At 51.4% G+C, this 20,575-nt stretch overlaps 1 protein-coding gene across 5 annotated transcripts in view; it reads left to right on the top strand.

The window, feature by feature from the left end:
- ARHGAP26 (Rho GTPase activating protein 26) overlaps nucleotides 1-20,575 on the top strand; it is a 99,510-nt gene that overhangs the window by 47,852 nt on the left and 31,083 nt on the right. For all 5 annotated transcript variants that reach the window (XR_011728961.1, XR_011728963.1, XR_011728962.1 and 2 more), the window contains exons 15-18: nucleotides 1,516-1,603; nucleotides 2,615-2,673; nucleotides 3,486-3,591; nucleotides 16,119-16,278. Coding sequence is in view for 2 of the 5 variants with exons in the window: in XM_071759346.1 (XP_071615447.1) it covers nucleotides 1,516-1,603; nucleotides 2,615-2,673; nucleotides 3,486-3,591; nucleotides 16,119-16,278 (413 nt within the window). In the remaining 3 variants the exon portion in view is untranslated. The remainder of the gene's footprint in view (nucleotides 1-1,515; nucleotides 1,604-2,614; nucleotides 2,674-3,485; nucleotides 3,592-16,118; nucleotides 16,279-20,575) is intronic.

Here is a 20,575-nt window from a genome sequence, read left to right as displayed (position 1 = left end):
GATTTAGAGCTGGAGCTCTTCCAGCTGCAGCCTGGGGAGACAGATGCTGCATCAGGAACCCACCAGGGGAACTTTTTCTGAAGGTCAAGGGGAGCTGGTTGCCTGCTCCCAGCTTTTTCATGAGCCTGATGGGAGAATTCCATGGATTGTGCCCATGGACTCTGGGACTTCTGAGAAGCCATTCAGTCTTGAGTTGCTTGTTCAGCCTTGCCATTCATCGGGGGGGTCTTAAAAGGGGTGGTTTGTTGTTTTTTTTCCTTTCTTTTTGGATTTTTTTTACTATGCCAAGCTTCCCCTGAATCTCTATTGCTATTCCCTCCCTGAAAAAGGCAGCAGGAAGCTGCCTGGGCAGTGCTGAGGAAGGCTGGTGTTTCTCTGTGGGACACACGTGGTCTCTGGGTGAATATACATTTTGTACACGCTTTCAAGTGCTCCTCTTGATGTTTTGGTTTGGGTTTTTTTTTTTTTTTGTTTTTTTTTTTGTTTCTGATCTGGTTTTGTTTTGTTTTGGTTTTTTTCCTAATTAAAATAAACCCTTTGCCCTAAGGGAAAGCCTAACTCTTATTCAGTGCATTCTTTTAATTAGTTCTAGAATTACCCTCTGCTTACCTTCTGCTTCATAATTCAAGAGCACACGAGACATGGCCATGAAAAAGCAAATACCCCCCGAGCTGGAGCCCTGGGACCAGATGGCAGCAGCAGCTGCACTTGGCCTTGCCTCTGCCTGCTCCAGCTCTCCAGGGACACTTGTCACCTCCATGTCACTGGAAGGACCCACAGCCACATCTCCCATGGTCTCCAGAGGGCTTTCCCAGGGATTTGAGAGGAGCAGGATCCCTGTTGTGGTTCCAGGTCCTTTGGGACCTGTGGTTCCTTTGGGTCTGGAGCAGCTGAGAGATGCCAGGACTGAGTTAGCAAAGAGCCCTGGTGCAGCAGCATCCAAGGAGGAGGCAAAGAGCAGGTCTGCAGGAAGCTGGAGATTCCTGCAGGCAGGATCTGCCCGGGGAAGGAAGGAGCTGCCAGTCCAGAGCCTCCTACTCGCAGCGTCCAGAACAGCTGCGCCCTTTCTGGATTTCTTTAAAGGAATTTGTAAAAGGAAAGAGAGGAGGAGAAAACATGCAGGAAGGAAGGGAAGGCCCCGGAGGAGTTGGAGAAAAATGTGCTCTACTCTGAGTATTCACTTGTCTGGGTCCAGGTCATGCTCGTGCCCTGCTTTGTCACTGCTGTCACTGAACACCCCTGTGCCCTCTGTAGTGTCACACTTTGGGCCCAGCTGCCCATCTCGTTGCTCATGATCAGTGTTTTTCTTTATTTTTTCTCATCCCATGGCAGTGAGTGTGGCCCCTCTCATGTCAGGAGCTCTGCTTCCCTCCAGAGGTGTCTGTTGGGGATCAGCTCGTGGTCACCAGGCTGGGGAGCAGCGACCCAAATGGGAGGTGATGATCTTCCCACACAGCTGGGGTGTCCATGCTTTGGTTCACTTTCTCCTCTTTTTTTTTTTGTCTTTTTCCTTAGATCCCAAAACAGCCACAGAAACAGAGACAGAGATCTGTGCAGAGTGGGAGATAAAGACCATTACCAGTGCCCTGAAAACCTACCTGAGGTAAGGCAGAGCACCGGGGTGCATTTGGTGATCATCTGGGGCGTTACTGCCTCGTCCTGCAGGTCCTTAACAGCAGCACTTGCATAGAAAGAAAGGAGAAACTGAGAATTTATTCTGCCTTTTCCCTTGGCCCTCCAGCCCGTTTGTGCAGGAATACCTTGTGAGCTCTGAGAGATGTGTGTATCATGCACAGAGACTGGAAAAGCCCAGCCTTGCATCCTGAAAGCTTCCGCACTTCCAGCTGGGGAGCGGTGGCAGAGGGGAGCCCGGTGCTGCTGCCAGGGCTGTTCAGAGCTGGGTGTGGAGCTTTGTTGTCTTCATAATTTCTGGGTGCAAGTTGATGCCCTTATCACGGTGGGTTATCTCCCCAAGGGGTTGGATTGCTGGCAGCACCCAGCACCTCCTCACCCACAACGTGCTCCTACCTGTCACGGCTGCGGCTTCTTGCCCGTCCCGTGCTGGGTTTTATAGAGGGAGAGAGAGAGGCTAAAACCAATTAAGGTGAGGAGTATAATTAGCTTGGTGGATCTCAGCCTAGAAAATCACAGAATACTACAGGGTTTTGCACGATTGCCAACCTTTGCTCCAGAGTTTAAACTGTTTGCAGAGCCACGGAGGATGTTGGCAGCACAAAGATGTCCTGGTGCAGGGATATGGAAATGGGAGGGGAGGATGGGAATTCAGTGGGAACTGTGGCTCTTATGAGTAGGCTTGCTTCTCTTTTTAATTTATTTTTCAACTTGCTTGGAAGTCACGGGCTTGCTAATGTACTGAAGCTGAAGGCACGCTGAAATCAAAAATGATTTTAGTGTGGTGCAGAAAAGGGAGGAAGAAAAAAATCAAAGGTACTTCAACAGATCTTCTTCCTCCTGGTGGGGGGCATTAATTCCTCTTGCTTAGTTCTGCACTTTTAAAAATGGAGCTGGATTTATGGTAAGGGCAAAGCTTGCTTTCTGTGGATTGTGTTCCTGGGATGTGTGTTGTGCATGTTATTACCTTTTTATCTTGCAGAATGCTCCCAGGGCCACTCATGATGTACCAGTTTCAAAGGAGCTTCATCAAAGCAGCAAGTGAGTTTGTTGCTGTTTACAGCACCCCTCTGAAAGAGGAGGGCAATTTGCAAGGAACTCAGCATAACCTCTGCCCTGCTGCTCCCCCCCACCCCCTGCATCTCCAGTCCTGAAAAGCAGGAGGAGAATGGAGAGAGCAAGGGCACGGTGATGTTTGGGACTTAAAAAGGGATGGAAAGGAGGTGCAGGGGGAGCAGGCAGCTGGCTGGTGACAGGACTGCTCTGATCCTTCTTGTGCCCACCCTCTGCCAAGCCCCTGTTGTCCCAGCACCACCTATGGTGCTTTGATGGGATCTGTGTCTGTGCTGCCTTCCTTTGGCTGCCTGGGGAGGTGCTTTGTAGGAGAGGAGGTTACAGGGACCAGGGGGTCAGGAGGGCTCTGTGGCCCCTGGACATCTCAGTGCTGGCTCATTTGTATCCTGTTGGGGCACCCAAGCAGCCTGCTGAGGACCAGAGGCTGGGTGCTGTGCTGGGCACATCCTGACACCGTTTGGGAAGGTGTTTGTGTTCCTGTTGCTGAAGCCAGAGGAATGCTGGTTGCAGGCAGCCCCTTCCCTGATCACAGCTGGCTTCCCACCAGGCTGCTGTCTGCTCTCAGGTCACTGTTCCAGCCCTTGGTTCCTTCCTTTTGGAAACAACTGCTTGGAGTTGGTAGAATGGTGCCATGGAGAGCATCCACAGCCTGCCTGGGTGGAGGCAGAGGGAGCCTTGGGTCCCCGGGATGGCTGTTGGTGTTGGTGTTCAGGCCTGTGTGCCTCTTTCCCTGATAACCCCCTGGTGCAGGGATAAATCATCTGTTCTTCCCAACACAGAGCTGGAGAACCAGGAGTCGAGGGTGTCAGAGATCCACAGCCTCGTCCATCGGCTCCCGGAGAAAAACAGGCAGATGCTGCACTTGCTCATGAACCACTTGGCAAAGTATGTTTATGACTGATGTGTTTTTCTCTCCTTTTTCCACTTCCTCTGAAAGTCAATAGTGGCAGAAAAGTTTCCTTGTGTGTGTGTGTGTGGTGTTGAGTCACAGCGGGCTGGGGAGTAACTGGAAACCTGTGGGTGAGTGAATTGAGGAGGGACAGAGGGGGTGGGCTGGGAGGGAAGGGAAGGAGGGGACTGTCCCCCTGACCCATGTCCCTGCTGTCCCTGCCTGTGCCACCTTGGGCTGGCCCCGTGGTGGCAGGAGCAGCCCAAACACTGCTGGGAAGGTAACCTTGCATTTTCGTGGTGTGCTCCTGGGGCTGAGCTCTCCAGAAGGCAGAGCACAGGTTAAGCTCCTCTCTGGGCTTCAGCTCAAGCCTTCTGCCAAAGGACTAAAAGCTCTTTTTTTGTTGTTGTTTGGTTTGGTTTGGTTTGTTTTTGCTACAAAGAGGGCCACTCTGGAGCATATTTTCTGCCTTGATGCAAGCTGCTTAATCAATACTTCCAGATCACCTTGAAACTTTGCGAGGCCAAAGGAATTGAATAATTTTCTTTTGCTTTTGGTGGTAGAGCTGACCTATAATTTCCCATCCCCTTCCTGCTCCTGCAGGTTGCCATGGAAACCTTTGATTAGTGTTTAAAAAGTGAAAGCATCATCAGGTGCTTGCGCCAGCCTCAAGGTTGAGCCTCCCCTCCCTCTTTGTGTGGCGTGAGCAGGAGGGGATGGGGCAGGACTTGGGAATTGGGGAACCAGTTCATCAATGGAACTGGTTCAAAGAAGGACTGGGCAAACCAGAAGTTGTCTGTGCAAGAGGAAAAATCCTGGGTGATGCTTGAAATAGGCTTAAAAATAACTCCAGCTGCTTTCTTAGGACAGGGGTTTCTGTAGAGTGCCCAGCAAGGATTTTAAGAACCAAAGATCTGGTTTGGAGCTGGTTTGGAGCTTGGTTTCCAAACCTTCTGCATTTAGAGAAGGCTCAAGCTGAGGGCCAGGCAGTCCCAGGTCCTCCCACCAGCCAAAGATGTGCAAGGAATCTCATAACCACTTCAGGGCTTTTCTTTCCAAGGGAACCCCAGCAGTGGCTGAGTGAGGGATGTGGAGGGGGAGGCAGGTACCACAATGGGTTTGTGCTGCTTTAGGAGGAAAGGAACTAAAAAAAACCACGAACAGTGAGGGTGGGTGCTATGTTAGGAAGAGGAACAGCTCAGAGTGGTTATTGAATGGGAAAAAAATTATCTCAGAGAAGGGCAGGGGGGTTCTGCTGAGCTGCCCCATCCTGGGTGTCCAGAACTGGTGTGGGCAGAACCCAAAGGGCCCCATCCTGGCCCTGCCAAACTGGGCTGCACTTCTCAGAGGAGGTTACCTCATCCCTTTCTGTTTTTGTGCTGGGTTTTTTTTGGTTTGGGTTGGTTTATGTTGTTTTTTTTTTAATTTTAAGCAATGTATGAACAATCAAGATTTGCATTTTTATCAGATGAGCTAAAGGATGTTTCTCACGGAGTGAAGATCACCAAAAGCAGAAGTCAGTCTGTGACAGTCAAACAGAGAAGGAGTCTGTCTCATGCTGTCTTACATCTGGTTAGTTTTTTGGTTTGTGTGCTGGCTGCTGCTTACTGAAAAGGCACCTGGTGTGGGGCTGTGTTAATGTCAGCAACAGAACCACCCTAAGAGGAGGAGAGGGGAGGACAGATCCCAGGGACAGGCACGGGCAGGGGGGAAGGAGAGGGGTCTATAAACAGAAAATGAAGTTGGTTTCTGCCTCTTGCTGTATCTCTTGGCCTCTTTGTGCTTCCTGGTGTTCAGGTGTCCAGGCAATTCCCCCCTGTGAAATCCAGAGCCTGAGCAATCCCTGTCCCTGCTGCTCTGCTGGGAACACAGCCCTGCACATTTCCTCCTCTGCTCTGCACACCCTGGTGCCAGTGAAACTTCCCATTACTCTGTGGTTCTCCAACCCATGGAGAGGTGAAACCTTTCATTTTCTTCCTTGGGACCTGGACATGTGTCAGGAGCCCTGTGATAAACCCAGCTGGGATTTGCTGTTCCCGAAGGGAAGGAGCTCCCTTTGTTCTGATGTTTTCCCAAAGGGATTTCTGCAGGAAAGCCTCAACACCCCCAGTCCAGAGCATCCCAGTGAGCCCTGGAGCCCCATGGGTGAGGAGGCAGCAGCTGAAGTTAAGGAGGCTTTGGGCATCCTAAAAAAAATCATCTGGGTTCTCCATCCCCCAGCCAGAACAGCCCAGCTCTTTCACACAACTCTAAAGCAAGCCCTGCATTTGTCTCCTCCTGGTTTTTTGGAGCTGTTTTAGTTAGCAGAGTATTTCACACAGTCTGTTCTCTCTTGCAGTGTTAATGTTTGCAGGGGATGGTTGCTGAGAGTGCTCCTCATCCCCTGCTTTGAAAAGAAGAAATGGCACTTTTTAAAAAGCTAAATGAAGAGCTGATGCCTGGAGACGTGGCCAGCTGGCTGGGGGAGCTCAGGACTCCTCACACCACCTCCAGCCTTTTCTCTTTAGTCTGGCATTTTATTTCCCCACCAATTTCTGCTTGGGGAAGGAGGAGAACAATGCCTCCTGGGTGCTGAGAGCACCTTGGGTGCTGCAGGCTGCCCCACACCACATCTCCTAGCAACAGGCTCCAGCTTGCATGCTTCTGGGGTTTTGTTTTTTTTTGCTGCAGATATCTCCTTTTGGCCCAGCACCCATCCCTGAGAACGGCTGCACCGTAGGTTCAGATGCTTTTTTTATCAATAGCATGTGGCAGCTCTGATGAAACTAATTTTATTTTTTTTTTTCCCCCTGCCAGATAAGTTGAGGCTGCTCAAAGCAGAGGCACGCGCGGGGCTGCTGAGCTCGCAGGGGGCTGTGCTGATGGGGCTGCTGGCAGAGAGGGGCTGCTGCCAGAAATTTGCCAGTTTTGTTAGTGGAGCTGTGTGATATCATCCTGCCTTTTACTTCTCTTTTAGCCTTCCCTCTCATTAGGCAGCAAATACCCTGGTGTGGTGTAGTGCAGAGCAGGAGGAGGGTTTAGCTCTGATTATCTGCCAAGAATTTCAGATTTTTTAATGGGTTTTTTTTGGTTGGTTTTTTTGGTTTTTTTTGTTTTTTTTTTTTGCATGGACATAATTTGACACCCTGAGCTTTGCTTTGCTCCTGTGGCAGTGAGACCCAGGCTCTCTGTGCTGTGTCCCCTCCCACAGGGCTCTGAGCATCCCTGCTGCTCCCCGTGTTCCCGGGAGAGGAGCAGGGCAACCCCTGCCTGCCTCTCCACTCCTCTCCTGGCAAAGGCTCAAAACAATTCCAGAAGAAAAGCATGTTATGTGTATTTAGCAGGATTCATCATCCTAGAACCAGAGAATGGCAGGGGTTGGAAGGGACCTGAAAGATCTCAGATGGTTCCCTGGCCACAGCCTGCCCAGCAGTGAGTAATTGCCTGGTGGGTTTCTCTCCCCTCTGGTGGTGGTGTCTAGTTCAGGTGTTGTTAACTGAACCTATTGCTGTCTCCAGCACCAATTTTTTGTTTTCCACTTCTCAGCAGGGGGATGGTTTCCATGGGCTCTGCCATCAGCCCTGGCCCCACAGGGCTGCAGGATGGGGCACTCCGAGGGCTTTCTGCTGGAGGAGGGATTGCTGGGGAAGGAGGAGGTGAGAGGAGAGGAGATGAGCATCTTCTGGGTCTTCTGCCTAAAAACACAACCTGGCACCTGCTCCCCTTCTCTGGCAGCCCCAGGCTGTGCTGCTCACCCAGGGTCAGGTCCCTGGGGCTGTCACTCACTGTGGTTGCTCCCTGCCTTGGGGAACTCCTTGTAGAAGGACTTGGGGGTGGCTGCTTCCCCAGAAAGGGGTTTTCCCTTGGCTTCTTTTCCCCTTTTTCCCCCTGAAAGGCAGAGGCAGTGAGGAGGCTGAGGGCTCTTGGCAGGGCAGGTCTGATTTCATCCCTGCAGCAGCTGTTTATGCTGCTCTCTGCTAACTATTCATTTGCTTGATTTATGTATTACTTCCAGTAAGCCATTCTTGTCCAGGACATTCTGGAAATTTCCACCAGCCTCTGAAGCCTCTGAGATGCACTCCTCTTGCACGCTCCTCAACGGGTTTGGCTGCTAAAGGAAAAGATGTGGCCATCCTCCTGCTCACCATGCTTCAGAAAAGCTCTTTTTTGGGTCACTTTGGTGCCCGTTCTAATCCTTTCGGACCACAACAACTCTGGGACCCTGGAAAATCCCTGTGAGCTCAAGTGATCCATAGGATCTGGTGCTCCTTACGGAAGAGGGGACTCCCTGTAGGCTCTGCCTTGCCAGGAGCTGGGACAATCCTGCCTGGAGCTTCTCTGTCCCAGGTTTTGCTCTTTTCTGTGCTTTTTCTTTTCTTTATGTGCTTTGAGGGAAAGACCAAGAGGTTGCCATGGGGGTCTGGGTGCAGCACCCATCCCCACCTGGTGGTCCTTCCCCTGGGGGTGTGGGTGGAGGGGTTGGGTCCCTGCCCAGACCCCCCCAGGCAGGAGGAGGAGGAGGAGCAGGAGAGCTTAGGGTTATCCTTATCCTGCTAAAACAAACCAAAACAAGCCCCATCTTTTTGGGATTTGAAAATAGTGACCCGAGCAACTATTTTAAACCATCCTCTCCCTGCCTGGAGCCAAACTCACTCAGATCAATTAAAAAAAATCCCTTTCCTTGCCATGCTTTGGCAGGGTTAGGCAGTGTAGACAGGGGGCTGCTTCTTTTCCTGTCCCTGGGGGGGAGGAAAGGGCACCCTGGGCAGGGTGGGTGCAGGGGAAGGGAACAGCTTCATGCCAGGGACCTGTCCTTGCTCCCAGCACAAGGTCCTCTGAGACCCCCCCTCCCTGGGCTGGGGTTCTGTCCACGTTCTGGGCTGTGTTTCACGTTGGGGAGAAGGCAGAGGATGAGAGCTGGCTGTGCAGATGCATTTGAAACCCTAGCAGGCTTGTCTGGCCTGGATAATTGAATTACAGAGTTTAACTGGAACCACCTGGAGCTCTGTGGGAAGACAGAGGCCACAGGGGGTCCACAAGCCCCCTCTCTCCCCCCTCACTCACACCCCTTCCCAGCCCTATTTGCTGTCCCAGCTCCCTGCTTTTGCTTTAGGCTCTGGAAGGTAATTTTACCTTTAGGATAGCTTGTTAGGGGGGCATTTTTTGCAGCCAGGGAGCTTTGCAGAGGTGGGAGCCTGCCCTGAGCTGTCTGCATCCTGCAGAGCTCCTGTGCCCCTTCAGATCCTCCTAGGGCAGGGGCAGCACTTGGTCCTGGTGGCTCAGACCTCCCCATCCCTTGTCTCTCAGATGGTCTTTGTCAATGGCCCACGTCCATTTTTCTCCTGCTGCCACAGAACAATCCTCTGGGTCACTGAGAATGTGTCAGTAGCTCAGCTCCTTCCTCCTACCTGGCTCTGGAGCACGTTGCCCCAGAGGCACAGCAGCAGCAGCAGAGTCCTGAGCTGCTTTTGCAATTAGCAGCTGGGCTCATGATGATGCTGTGAACATGTTCCCTTCTTCCCCTGGTATTTTCTCTGCTCAAGGAATGTAAGGGAGATTTTTTCCTTGGCTGAAGCCCCTGCTCAAGGGGCAGTGGGTTCTGGGGAACCATTTGTGCTTTGGAGCTGGAGATGTCAAAGCCTTGGTGGTGCAGAACCTGTTCCAGGAGCTGGTGATGCTCTCAGCAGAGCTAAGGCCACTTTTGAGCTTAGCAGGTATGATGTGTGGAGCATGAGGCTCTTATTCCTCTGGTTTTGTTTTTCATATGAGATTCTGCAGAATTTAAAGAGAAAAGAAAAAAAAAAGCAACCACGAACAAAACCCTGTAGGTGTTTGCTGTGTTTTTTTGGGCTTGGCTTCCTGTCATTAGCAAAAGGTTTTGTTCTACTTCTGCAGCTGAACTTTTAACCTTCTCAACCTGGATTGTCAATCGAGTAGCTCTGTGCATTTTCTGGTAGCTTGTTCTTCTCCAAAAGGTCCTTTTTTATTTTCCAGAGGCTTCCTGGTTTTCAGCTGGAGAGGGAAGCACTTCAGAGCTGCCTCCTCTCTCTCTTATCAGCTGCTTCTCAGCTCTTGTATCTTCATCACCCAGAAGAGTCATCTCTCTAGATGTGATAAGGAGTGTCTCAAATTTGGCTACAGCTGACATCACCAGGGCTGGCAAGTGTTTAGCAGCCTGTGCTGGGGACTTTTTGTGGCTGAGCATCTCTGCAAGCTCCTGGGATGGCTGGGAGAAGCACCTGGTGCTTTGCCTGACTCAGGCATGAATTCTGGTGGGCTTGTGTGTGAGCTTGAGGTTTTTGGATAGAGGCTGTCGAGAGCACGTAATTATCTGGATTCTTTTTAATTGTTTATCACAGTGAAACTGGAACTGTTGTACAGAAACAGATTGGATCTACAGTGAGCAAAAGATTTCCAATAAATAGCTGGCATCTCTCCCTGGTGGTGTCTCCTCCATCCCTGCAGCCAGAGTGGGACGTCGACAATTTAATGAGAGCTTCTCAGGATTGCTTTTTATGCTGAGCAGGCCCAGTACTAAACCAGGTTCAATTTTATAGATTTCAGTCAAATCTCATTTCTTGGCTCCTGCTGCCTCGGTCTCGCTCCCCCTGCGGAAGGAGGTGGGAGGAGGGTCTGGCCGTGGTGCTCACCCTGAGCCTGGGCTTAGCAGGCTGTTGTTTTATTAAATTAAATAGTTATTGCACTCTTCTAACGCAGTTTTGGGGAAGTTTTGCGGTTTTCTTGTTGCCTACTGCTGTGAAAAATAGGAAGGGCATCGTGGGGTGAGTTGGCACCTGTGTTTTTTCCAGTCCTTGGGCAAAACCTCTTTCCAGTGGCTAAGACAGGACAAGCATTTTACTCACTGCTGTTAGCCATGACTTGAATTTATTCTGCTTATTTCTGTATTCCCTTTCTTTCCATTTCAACCATTTTCTTTAGGAATGTTTTGGAGGGAAGGGCACTGGCCTTGCATTTGTGAAGCGAATGTGCTCCAAAATACCTCTGGGGTGGAAGAAAAAGGAGACAAAAAAAGTTCTGTCACTCTGCCCCGTGGCTGATGCACTTAGGTGAATGTTCAGGTGCACACCAAGGACCTCCTGCTCCTTTCTTGCCCCTCTGGGCTGTGCCCAGTGTCACAGCTCGTGCTGTCCCCTGGGCTGGAGAAGGGTGACAGTCCTAAGCAGGGGTGATGGTGGCACAGGGTACAGCAGCTGCAGCCCTGGCAAAACCCTTGAGCTCTGTCCCTGGGGGCTGTTTGAGGGTGAAATCCCCTTGTGCCTGACTCTCCCTCCGTGCAGGTGGAACCACAGTGACATTTGAACACCAGCTCCTGGCTGTCCCTGTGGCTTTCCCCGGGGTGGCACCGGGGCAGGCGCCGGCTGAGGGCAGGCAAGCAGGTTCAGGATCTCCACTATTCCCAGCCAGAGCCAGGGATGCTGGCTGTGGAATTCCAGGTGGTGTGGTCTGGGAAGATCAGAGGAGCCTGGCAGCCCCAAGTGTGTTTTCTCTGCAGGTCCCAGCAGGTCTGGTATTTGCTCTGATGGGGCTCAGTGATACAGCCTTGGCCTCTGCCTCTGCTCGGCGCGATACGAGCCCGATTATTTTTTTCCCCGGGAGTGAACCCAAGCATCCAGCTGTGGCCAGATTCACCCGGGAGAAAAAGAGGGAGTCTTGTTGGAGCAAGTCAAACAGCCCAGGAACAGGGCAGGCGTGTCTTGTCCCAGCTGAGCTGGGGGAAGCAGTGGGGCTGCTTCCCAAAAACCCTTTTGCCTCTCGGCGTCGCGTCGGAAGGTTTTGTCTGCTGCGTTCAGAAAGTTTCTTCTTGTCTTTGCTGGGAGGTTTTGTGTTTCCCTGGTGGTCTGTTCTCCTTTTTGCATCCTCTGGCCTCCATCTGCATTCTTCAGGACTTGGCTCTTGTGCTGCTGAGTCTCGGCAGAGGTTGGGCTGTGCGTGGTCTTGTCCTGCCCTGCTCCCGGCCCTGCTCCTCCCCAGCTGTCCCCATCTCCCTGTCACCTCCTCCTGTGCACGGGTGCCTTTTCAGAGGGATTTCCCCAGTGCCCAAGGGACCGATTCAGTTACCAGCAGGTGGAATTTCTTTCTAATGTGCTGCAGCCTTTTTGGTTCTTCTGCTGTGGGCGATGGGTGGCACTGGGTGTTTACTGGGACGCTGCTTCCAGTCTCTGTCGCAGCTGTTGCTGGAGGGAAGCTTTGATTTTTTTTAGAAGTCTCCTTTGAGTAACTCGAAATATTTTTGGTGATTATTGTTATTAGTCTTATTTTTTAAACTCGAGCTGCTTCTTTCCTGACCCAAGTTTCCTTTGGACAAAGCTCAGTGTTGGGCTCCTCTGGTTTTGGGTCCCAGGTGTGGCAGGGATGCTCGTGCCTTGTGTCTCTCCAGCCCTCACCCAGCTCTCCACCTACACCCTCATCAGCCACAGCCCAATTAAACTCCATAATGTGCAGGGATGACTTGAATGCACCCAGGAACATTTCCCAGAACTCGTTAGGTTCGATCTGATAAATGCCTCCAATTGTGTGTGCTCCCAGCCGCCCGCTGGATCAAAGGGGTGGGAAAGGGGGGAGCAGGGGGCACTGGCTGCAGGGTTTGGGGTGAGTGCAGCCCAGCAGCAAATCCCCAGGTCAGGATTTGCTTTGGGAGGACTCGGGGGGAACCAGTGCAGCTCTTCACACCCCAAATGGGTGATGGATCCAGCGGTGCCTGGCGTGCTGGCCCCATCCTCCCTGCCTTTTATCTTCCCCTCGTGTCCCGAGTCAAATGTGAGTGTTTAATTTGTAACAAACTACCCAGAACAGCCCAAGTAATTTTGGGGCATTGCTGCTCCTCTGCATGATTGGCTTTTCACGTCGAGTAGGAGCTCTAATGGCAGTGGCAGACATGAAGTGTGTTTGTACCTGTAGCAGTATGAATTAGCGGCGTTATTTTCCTGCCTACAAGGTCTTGTTAGGCCAGCTATAACAACCACTTTGTTCTCCAAGGTTTGTCCCAGGCATGGAAATAGAAACACTCCAGACTTTGCCTTTGTTCCCTCTCGGATGTTTGTTTTCTCTGAGATTTCTCCCTGCATTGGGGAAGATATTTGAACTAATAGCAAGCGCTCTCTGGCTGAGCCTTAAAATCCATGGGTCTTGGTATAAAATGCATACAGAAAGTGATCCCAGGCACAGGAAATCATCCCAGGCACAGGAAGTGATCCCAGGCACAGAAAATGATCCCAGGCACAGGAAGTGATCCCAGGCACAGAAATCTGCAGCTCTGTGGGGAGCAGAGCCAGGTGCCCATGAGGCATCCCCTGGAGAAGCCGTCGCTGCCCATGGAGCTGGGTGGTCTCTGGGGCAGCAGGGTTGGAGCTGGGTGTTCATCGAGGTGACAGGAGGCACCAGTAAAACCGTGTCCCCCAGTATGGTCCCACTGGGGGGAATGGTCCCACTGGTCCCAGTTTGCAGCCCTCAGGTCTCTACACTGTTTGTCTCCCTCAGCTCCGTGGCGCGGGGGCTGCCGCGCAGGTCACCGGGGAGTTCTGTACTGGGGTTGCCATGAAAATAAATACCAGCTTTTGACCAGACTGAAGAAATCTAAAATCATTAATGCCTGTAAAATAGCAGGGGGAGCACAGGGCTCCCCCAGCCCCAGCAGCCCAGGCTGCATTTCTCCTCTGCCACAGGGTGCTGATTGCAAGCCAGCGCACAAAGAAATATTTACTGTTTCTGCTCGCTCTCTCTGCACTGAAGCTTGGCTACCAATTACTGGGTATTAAATTATGTTTGGTCATGCCAGTGATTATACAGTATCCAGGCAACCCGGGTGTAATCTAATTTAACACCCAACATGGATTTACTCCCTTTCACCTTCGTTTCCCTGAAAGTGAACATGAAGCGAGCAGGTGTCCGCCGGCACCCCCAGGAAACGGGACCAGTGCTCCCCTGGGATGTCCCCTCCGGTGGCACAACTGGGTCTCCAGCTCCTTTGGAGTGAGGAGTGTTTCTCCATTGTGTGTTTCTCCAGTTGGTGTTGATTCCCCACCCCTGCTTGGGCTGGGAGTGACTGCTGGAAAGCTTGGATGGAGAGAGGGCTGGAAAAAGGACCCGTCTGAATTAACAGCAGCGCGGTTGCTTCCAGAGTTGTGCCAGAAAGAAACAGCAGGTTAAGCCCAAAACACACCAAATCCTTGGAAACCTTCTTAAAGGGCAGCTCAGGAATGGTGCTGGCAAGGCCTGCCAAGGAGCACCAACATTAAGCACACTTTGGGGTGAGAACACCCATCTTTGGAACGGGCGGTGTTATTTTCTGGTGTAAGGGATGGTGGAGAGGTATAATTGGTGCTGAATTATTGTGTGGGTAGTGGATGCTGAGCTCAAAGGATGTGAAGGGTGAAGCACGGGTTGTAGCACAGCTTTGGGGGTACTGGCAGGGACCAGAAGTCCACGTGTCACCAGAGCTGCTCAGCTGCAAAGTGGCTGCTTCTGCGCTTCCCGAACTCGGAGCAAAGATGGGAAAAAGTCTGGGGGTGTCAGCTCCCACCCCTGAGCAGAGCCAGGGCTGTCTCCTGGCTGGGAAACCATTAATAGTTTAATCTGAAATAATTAACAGGGCTGTGCACAGCTGCCTGCCCGTAATGAGGCACTGACAGTGCAATTTATTAGAGCCATGTCTTACCCAGTAAGGGTGATGAGAAATGGAGGGACCTCATTTTGTAAGACTTGGATCAATTCAGTTGTTTGGGTTTTTTGTTTTTTTTTTTTTTAATAAATGAACGTCGTTTTACTAGCCACGCAGGATCGTTAAAATTATTATTTTATTAGCACTTTTCAAAACTATTTGAATTACAGCTGGGTTTTTCAAAACCCAAATAAGGAGGGAGCATGTGAATGTTTGTCTGAAATTTAGATAGAAAAACGGCGTTGGCTTTTGTAAATGTCTTGATAAGGAGACAGGCTGGGAGGGGGGGAGAAAGGGATTAAATCCCTGTAGAAGTAGGAGGGGCTTTCCTGCAAGTAAGCAAGACTTTTGCCAGCACATCTGCACTTTGGAAGTTGTAACCCAAGCCCTGACTTGGTGGAGGTGACAGCTCTGCATGTGCTCCACGTGCACCAGGGCTGAGACTTGTTGTCTGGGGGGGTAAATAGGGCTGAAGTGGGTGTTGAGGTGCTAAACCAGCAGTTCTGAGCCCCTGAGCACCCCTGGGAGATGAGTTCCTCTCCTGCTGCCCGAGGAGGGGTGCACAGAGCTGAGCAATGAGGAGTTCTTTGCTGGTTCGAGTGAGATTTGGATGAAATAAAGGATGGAAAGCACCTTTGCTTTTGAGCCAGCCCGTGGCTGCAGTGTGCTGAAATCAGCTGAGCCTGCAGATAAATGAGCACCGTGGGGGCTTGGCCCTGGGACAAGAGTAAAAACCTCATGGCAAGAACTTTTTGGGTCAGTGCAGCAAGACCTGCGTGCAGCCTCACCTTGTGTGAGCCTACTGCTGGGAGGAGGGGAGGGGAAGAGGAAGGGAAAAAACATTTTAAAAAAACCCCTGGTGTGGCTGCAGTGCCTGAAGTCATCAGGTTTCCTGGTTGAAGAGGTCAGCAGAAAAAAAACCCCACAAGCAAGAGTGGGGGAAAAGGGGCTGTAGGGTCTCAGTGGTGGAAAAGGGGCTGTAGGGTCTCAGCTGCAGCCTTCGGTACCTGGTCAGGTTGGTCCATGCCTCACTCCTGGTGGGACATGGGCTGGGAAGCTCCAGGGGCTCAGGATGTGCTCCAAAGGGGCTGCTGATGCTTTGCAACCCTAAAACCAAGGGCCAGGCTGGAGCTGCTCCAAAGTCCCCCCCCCCAAAGTCACATCCATCAGTGCCAGGTCCCCAGCACGAGCTGTTTCACTTTGCTGAACAGATCTGCTCCTGCTGGGCTGCAGGAGCTGTGAACATAAAAATAGCTGGAGATGACAGGGAGGAAAGCTCAAGTGTCTGTGTGTCCCTGGAGAGCAGGTGTCCATGTCAGGTGGATTCCTTGGAGAAGGGCACGTGTGCATGGTGAGTCCTGATCTCCTTCCAGCCCAGTTCTGGTGGGGCTGGATGGGGCTGACCTCCAGTGCAAGAGCTTAAATGGGTTGAGAAGGGATGGGATTTTGGAACATATTAGGTCACTCATTCAGTTGGAGAGCAGCGTGTGTCAGAGGTCCAACAATTTGTTTTTAGAAGGGTTTTCAGCATTAATGATTCAAGATGTTTTCCTGGGAGTGGTTTGCAACATGAGACTCGGTGGCCAGCACAGCGTTGGGGTTTTTATTTTTTTGGGGATTAGTCAGTTCACTGTGGCTGAAAGGCCTCTAGGATCACAATAGTTAAATTTGTACTTTTCCACATGGCTGAGCCTTCAAGGAGCTCACCAGGAGTGTAAAAAATGTAAACAGCCCCATGAGCTCAGTGCCAGTCGTGAGGCAGGGAAGGGGTTTCCGTCCAGATCAGTTCTCTCACCTCTTTTTGGCTTTTTCTTTCTATTTTTTTTTCTCTCTCTTTTTTTTTGGTTTTTTTTTTTTTTCTCCCAGAGTTGCAAATAATCACAAGCAGAACCTGATGACTGTTGCTAATCTGGGTGTGGTATTTGGGCCAACACTGCTTCGACCTCAAGAGGAAACAGTTGCAGCCATTATGGACATCAAATTTCAGAACATCGTGATTGAGATTTTAATAGAAAACCACGAGAAGGTAACGGCTTCACTTGCTTCTTTCTGTGCAGTTAGTTATGAAAACAGGTTTCCCCTCTCCTTCCAAACTACAGCATCTTTCCCAGGACTTCTCCTTGCTCCTTGGAGGCTCCAGCAGAGGCAGCTGACACCTCCCAGGTGGTTCCACCAGCCATGGCCCCCAAGACCCCCAAAACAGATGGGTCTCAGGCTGTGGGTGACACCAACCTTTCCTGTGGTCATCTCCACGTCACCCTGCACGTCTCCATGACCAAAATCCCCTTCCCTGTCCCCTTGCCATTGCTTCATAGGAATCTGCCCTTGGTGTCACAAGAGATGGGGGCTAAAGGAAATGAGTGTTTCCCAGGGAAAAGATCCCGGCGAGGAGGGAGCTGGGAAGAGGTAACTCCAGGAGAGGAAAAAATCCCTTCAGTGCAGTGTGTTAGTGCTGGTTCAGCTCCTGTTTTAGGAGTGTTTTGTTTCAGTGAATTTCTTAATTGGGATTGATGGGAGCTCACTGAAGGTTCCCCCCCCCCCCTGTGGTGGTGAGCGATGTGCAGCTGCTGGTGCTTGGTGGGGTTTTACACCAGTGACTCAGAGGCACTGCTTGTGATTAAGTACATTCTCAGGGAAAATGGAATTGATCTGAATGGTTCCTGTCAACCAGCAGCTGTCTGGTATTGAACTGTGTGTCCCCCAGGTGAGTGGAATGCCTCTCCCATCAAAACTGCTGTCGTCATGGTGTAACAAAAGGGAAAAAACAATACCAGGCAAGCTTGGTGAGAACATCACTGGGTCAGAGTAACTGCTGGCTGCTTGGTTACAGGGTCCTTGCAGGAGGTGTGGGTGCTGGGGCAGTGGAGAGGGTTTCAGGGATGTCAGTCAGTGTTCCCTGCTCCCCTGCCTCCGGTTGCAGTCGCTCCACCTGAGGTTTGGCTCATCTTCCCCCCCTGGGCAAAAACTTTCATCCCGGAGCCATAGGAGTGTCCGAGAAGGATCACAGAGTTGGAGCATATTCTGAGGCAGCCCTCAGGATCATTGGGTCCAACTCCTGTCCCTGGGGAGGGCACCCCAAGACTGCTGAGCACCACCTCAGATCCATGCCTGCCCTGCACCCGGTGTTGCCCCCAGGAGCCTGGTGCAGTTTGGGGTCATATCCAGCAAAACAGGGACTTTCTGAAGGTTCCCAGAACAACATTTTGCTCTTTGTTGCCAGAGCATCCGACACAGCCCATTAAACCCTGTCTGGAATCCAAAAAGTTGAATCGTTTCTGGAGATTGAGCAGGTTTCCAGGTCTGGGATCCAAATTGTTTGTTATCCTGGCAATAACAGCAATAAACTCCGAGGCGTTTTTTTTTAAAGCTTCCCAGTCATGTTCTCCTCGAGAAGGTCCCTGCCCATCGAGGTGTCACAGCCCTTGTCTTTGTCTTTATGCTCCCAGCTGCACTTGGAGGCGTTTCCCAGGGGTTGCACTGAGAGCAGATCTGCTGGAAATGCAGGGAAGTGTTGGGATGAGGGGAGGATCAAATTGCTGCTTAACAAGATTTATCCATTAGTGTCCCTCAGCCTTTCCCGTGTACGTTTGTGAAGACAATACATTAAGGTAATGTGTTGTAAAATATATCCTGGTTGTGTATAATTAAATGGGGAAAATTATTTTTCTCCTGTGGCTCTGGATGTTGGCATGACAGGCAAACCCAGAGTGCATGCCCTGCAAAAACCAGAAGCCAGGAGGCTGCGCCGGGTGCTCGGCTGCTCGAGTGATTGCCATTTAGCACCCGTATTTCCCACTTAAAAATCAAATGTTAGCCAAAAGTAATACTGAAATGCTGTTACAGCTGACAATTGCAGATGTCCAACCATGTTCTTTTCCAAAGCTTAACATTTTGTAGCTCTCAGGCCAAGGCTGTTGTTGTGAAGCTTTACAAAATTAAGAGATCGATTAAGTGTCTCGGTGACGTCCCCTCCGGACACGAGAGTGACCAGGTAAGATGTTAATGCAGCCACCACTGGTGACAGACAGGAGTCTGGTTTCTGCAGGGGATGACACAGAGCCAAACATTGTCCCCAGTAAAGGGTAAGGACTGGTACTGGAGCCAGAGCCCTCAGCTCCTCATCTGCGTTGTGTTCTTGTCTGTGATGAGCTGCCACACTCAGCGATGCAGTTGGCAGTGGGTTTAGCTGTGTCCTCGTGCAGGGCTTTGTACCACTGGCATTTTGAACCTCACAGCAGGTTCTTCTTCTCCAAGTTCTTCCATGAGGGAGTCCGGGAGCAGCTCTGTGCATGGGACAACACTGAGCTGTTGGAGCAGAGGGCTGGGGGGGCCTTTCTGTGCCGTCAGATCGCATCAGCCCGTGGCTGTGGGCAGGAGACCCAACCCCCTCGTTTTCTGGGTCATAAAATGGGCATAATGGGGAAACCAGTGCCAAGCACAAAGTGATGCCCCTGGGGGCTGGGATGTGGGGAGGGAAGGAGAGCTTTGATGGAAGGGGCATCAGCCCTGACCCTGCCCCCGGGACGGAGCTGTGGGCTGCTTGCTCCGGAGGAGGCATGGGGTGAAGGATGTGGCAGCACCTGGATGGGTTTCATTCCCAGGTGGGAAGGGTTTTTAAAAAAGCCTTCCAGCTGCCATGTGAGGCGAGGTGCTGCTGGGTCTCTGCTGGTTTGCAGGCAGGAGGGCAGGGGATGGTGTGGAGCTGCGGAATTGCCGCTCGCATCGGGGCGAGAGCCGTCCGGCTGTAAATGTGATTGATGAGTCCTGGCTGCTCCTCTGCCACTCTGCCTGTTAAACTGTCTCTCTCTCCCCTGCTAATTGGACTCTGCAACTGGGTGAACTCTTAACACAGGTTTGTGCAGCGAGGAGCACTCCTTGGCTATCCTTGTTAAGGTAAAAAAAATGAAACAAAGCCGAGCAGCTTTCCTGCTCGGGGCAGTGGGGGTTTTGTGCCAGCTCGGGGAGGTGGAGGAGGAGTTTCTGGATCCAGCACTCCTGGTTTCCCCCCACTGCTCCAGAGATCTGTGCCATTTTCCAAAGCAGAATAATGGGCAAAGTTGCATCTACAAGGAGCTATTTATCTCGCAGTTCCTGGGGTCTCGGGCTCCTCCCTCGTTACACCTTCAAAAATCAGCACTGGGCTCTTTGGAAACGCAGCTGTTAATTGACTTTACTGCTAAACTCAGCCTCTGGGCTTTGTGCTGCTCAGAGGTGGGCAGAGAGAGAGCAGCTTTTTATAGCTCTGCCTCCACCTCCCCAGTGCCTCCTCTCCCCTCCCCACCCTCCTTGTGATGGAGATGCTGTGGTGGGCACCCAGGAGGCTCCTGGTGAAGAGCATCCTGGAGGAGCTTTGGGGTTTCTGCTCCATCCAAAGGCCACAATTGTGCTGCCCTCACCAGGGCTCTCCTGAGGTGGTGGAGCCTGCAGGCTGCAAAGTTGGGGATGAGGACTTGGAGTCTGCAAGACACCAGGCACTGGTGTAAAATTTAGTAAAATTGTTTTGTAATGATGGTCCAGGTGCATTAAAAAATGCAACGTGCTCATAAGCTGAGGCTGGACTTAGCCATGGAGCTCAGGACTTAGGAGCATGTCTATCTTTTCTTATTAAAGACCAAAAAAAAGGGAGCAAAACCCTGGGGGTTTATTTTCAAGTGTGCTGTGGGAACTTGTTGCATAAAATGCAATTCCTCAATCGGTGCTTTTCTCTTGCTTGATTTAAGTATTGCATTATGTTTCCCCAGTAGAATTTACTGTCCTAGAGCAATTTGAAGACAAGAGCATGTTAAAGCAGGCAGGTGGGGGAGTCACCATCTCTGGAGGCCTTCAAAAAATGTGTGGATGTGGCACCTGAGGACACGGTTTGGTTGGTTGGCTGCTGAACTTGATGTTCTTAGAGGCTTTTTCCAACCTTGATGACTCCAGGTTGGGGCACGACGTCCTCAGCCACAAAGTGTTTGACTCATGAGAAGGGGTCACCAGTTCTCCTCCCAGGGTTGTGAGTGCCACCACCCTTCCCACCGGCCTCTTGTGCTTTAGGGGCAGATGTGACATTAGGATTTTTGGCTGATGTGCCTTGGCTCTTCAGCATTTCTTGGTAGGAACCGGAGGGCTTGTGGTGTCTGGGGTGAGGATTTTCTTCTTGTTACACGAAGCAAACCCATTAATTGCTGGCAGCAGCTCCTGCTTGCTGGCAGGAGGCATTTGGTGGCTTTCTGCAGGGCTGGGTTTGCTGGTGGGCAGCAGTGAGGGCTCTGTGCTCCCCAGGACACCCTGGCAGGGCAATGATGGGATGTACGGTGCCTCTGAGATGAGAGGGGGCTCCT

Source organism: Heliangelus exortis, chromosome 15, assembly GCF_036169615.1.
Source record: "Heliangelus exortis chromosome 15, bHelExo1.hap1, whole genome shotgun sequence".
Taxonomy (NCBI): domain Eukaryota; kingdom Metazoa; phylum Chordata; class Aves; order Apodiformes; family Trochilidae; genus Heliangelus; species Heliangelus exortis.
This window is presented reverse-complemented; position numbering and strand designations above follow the sequence as displayed.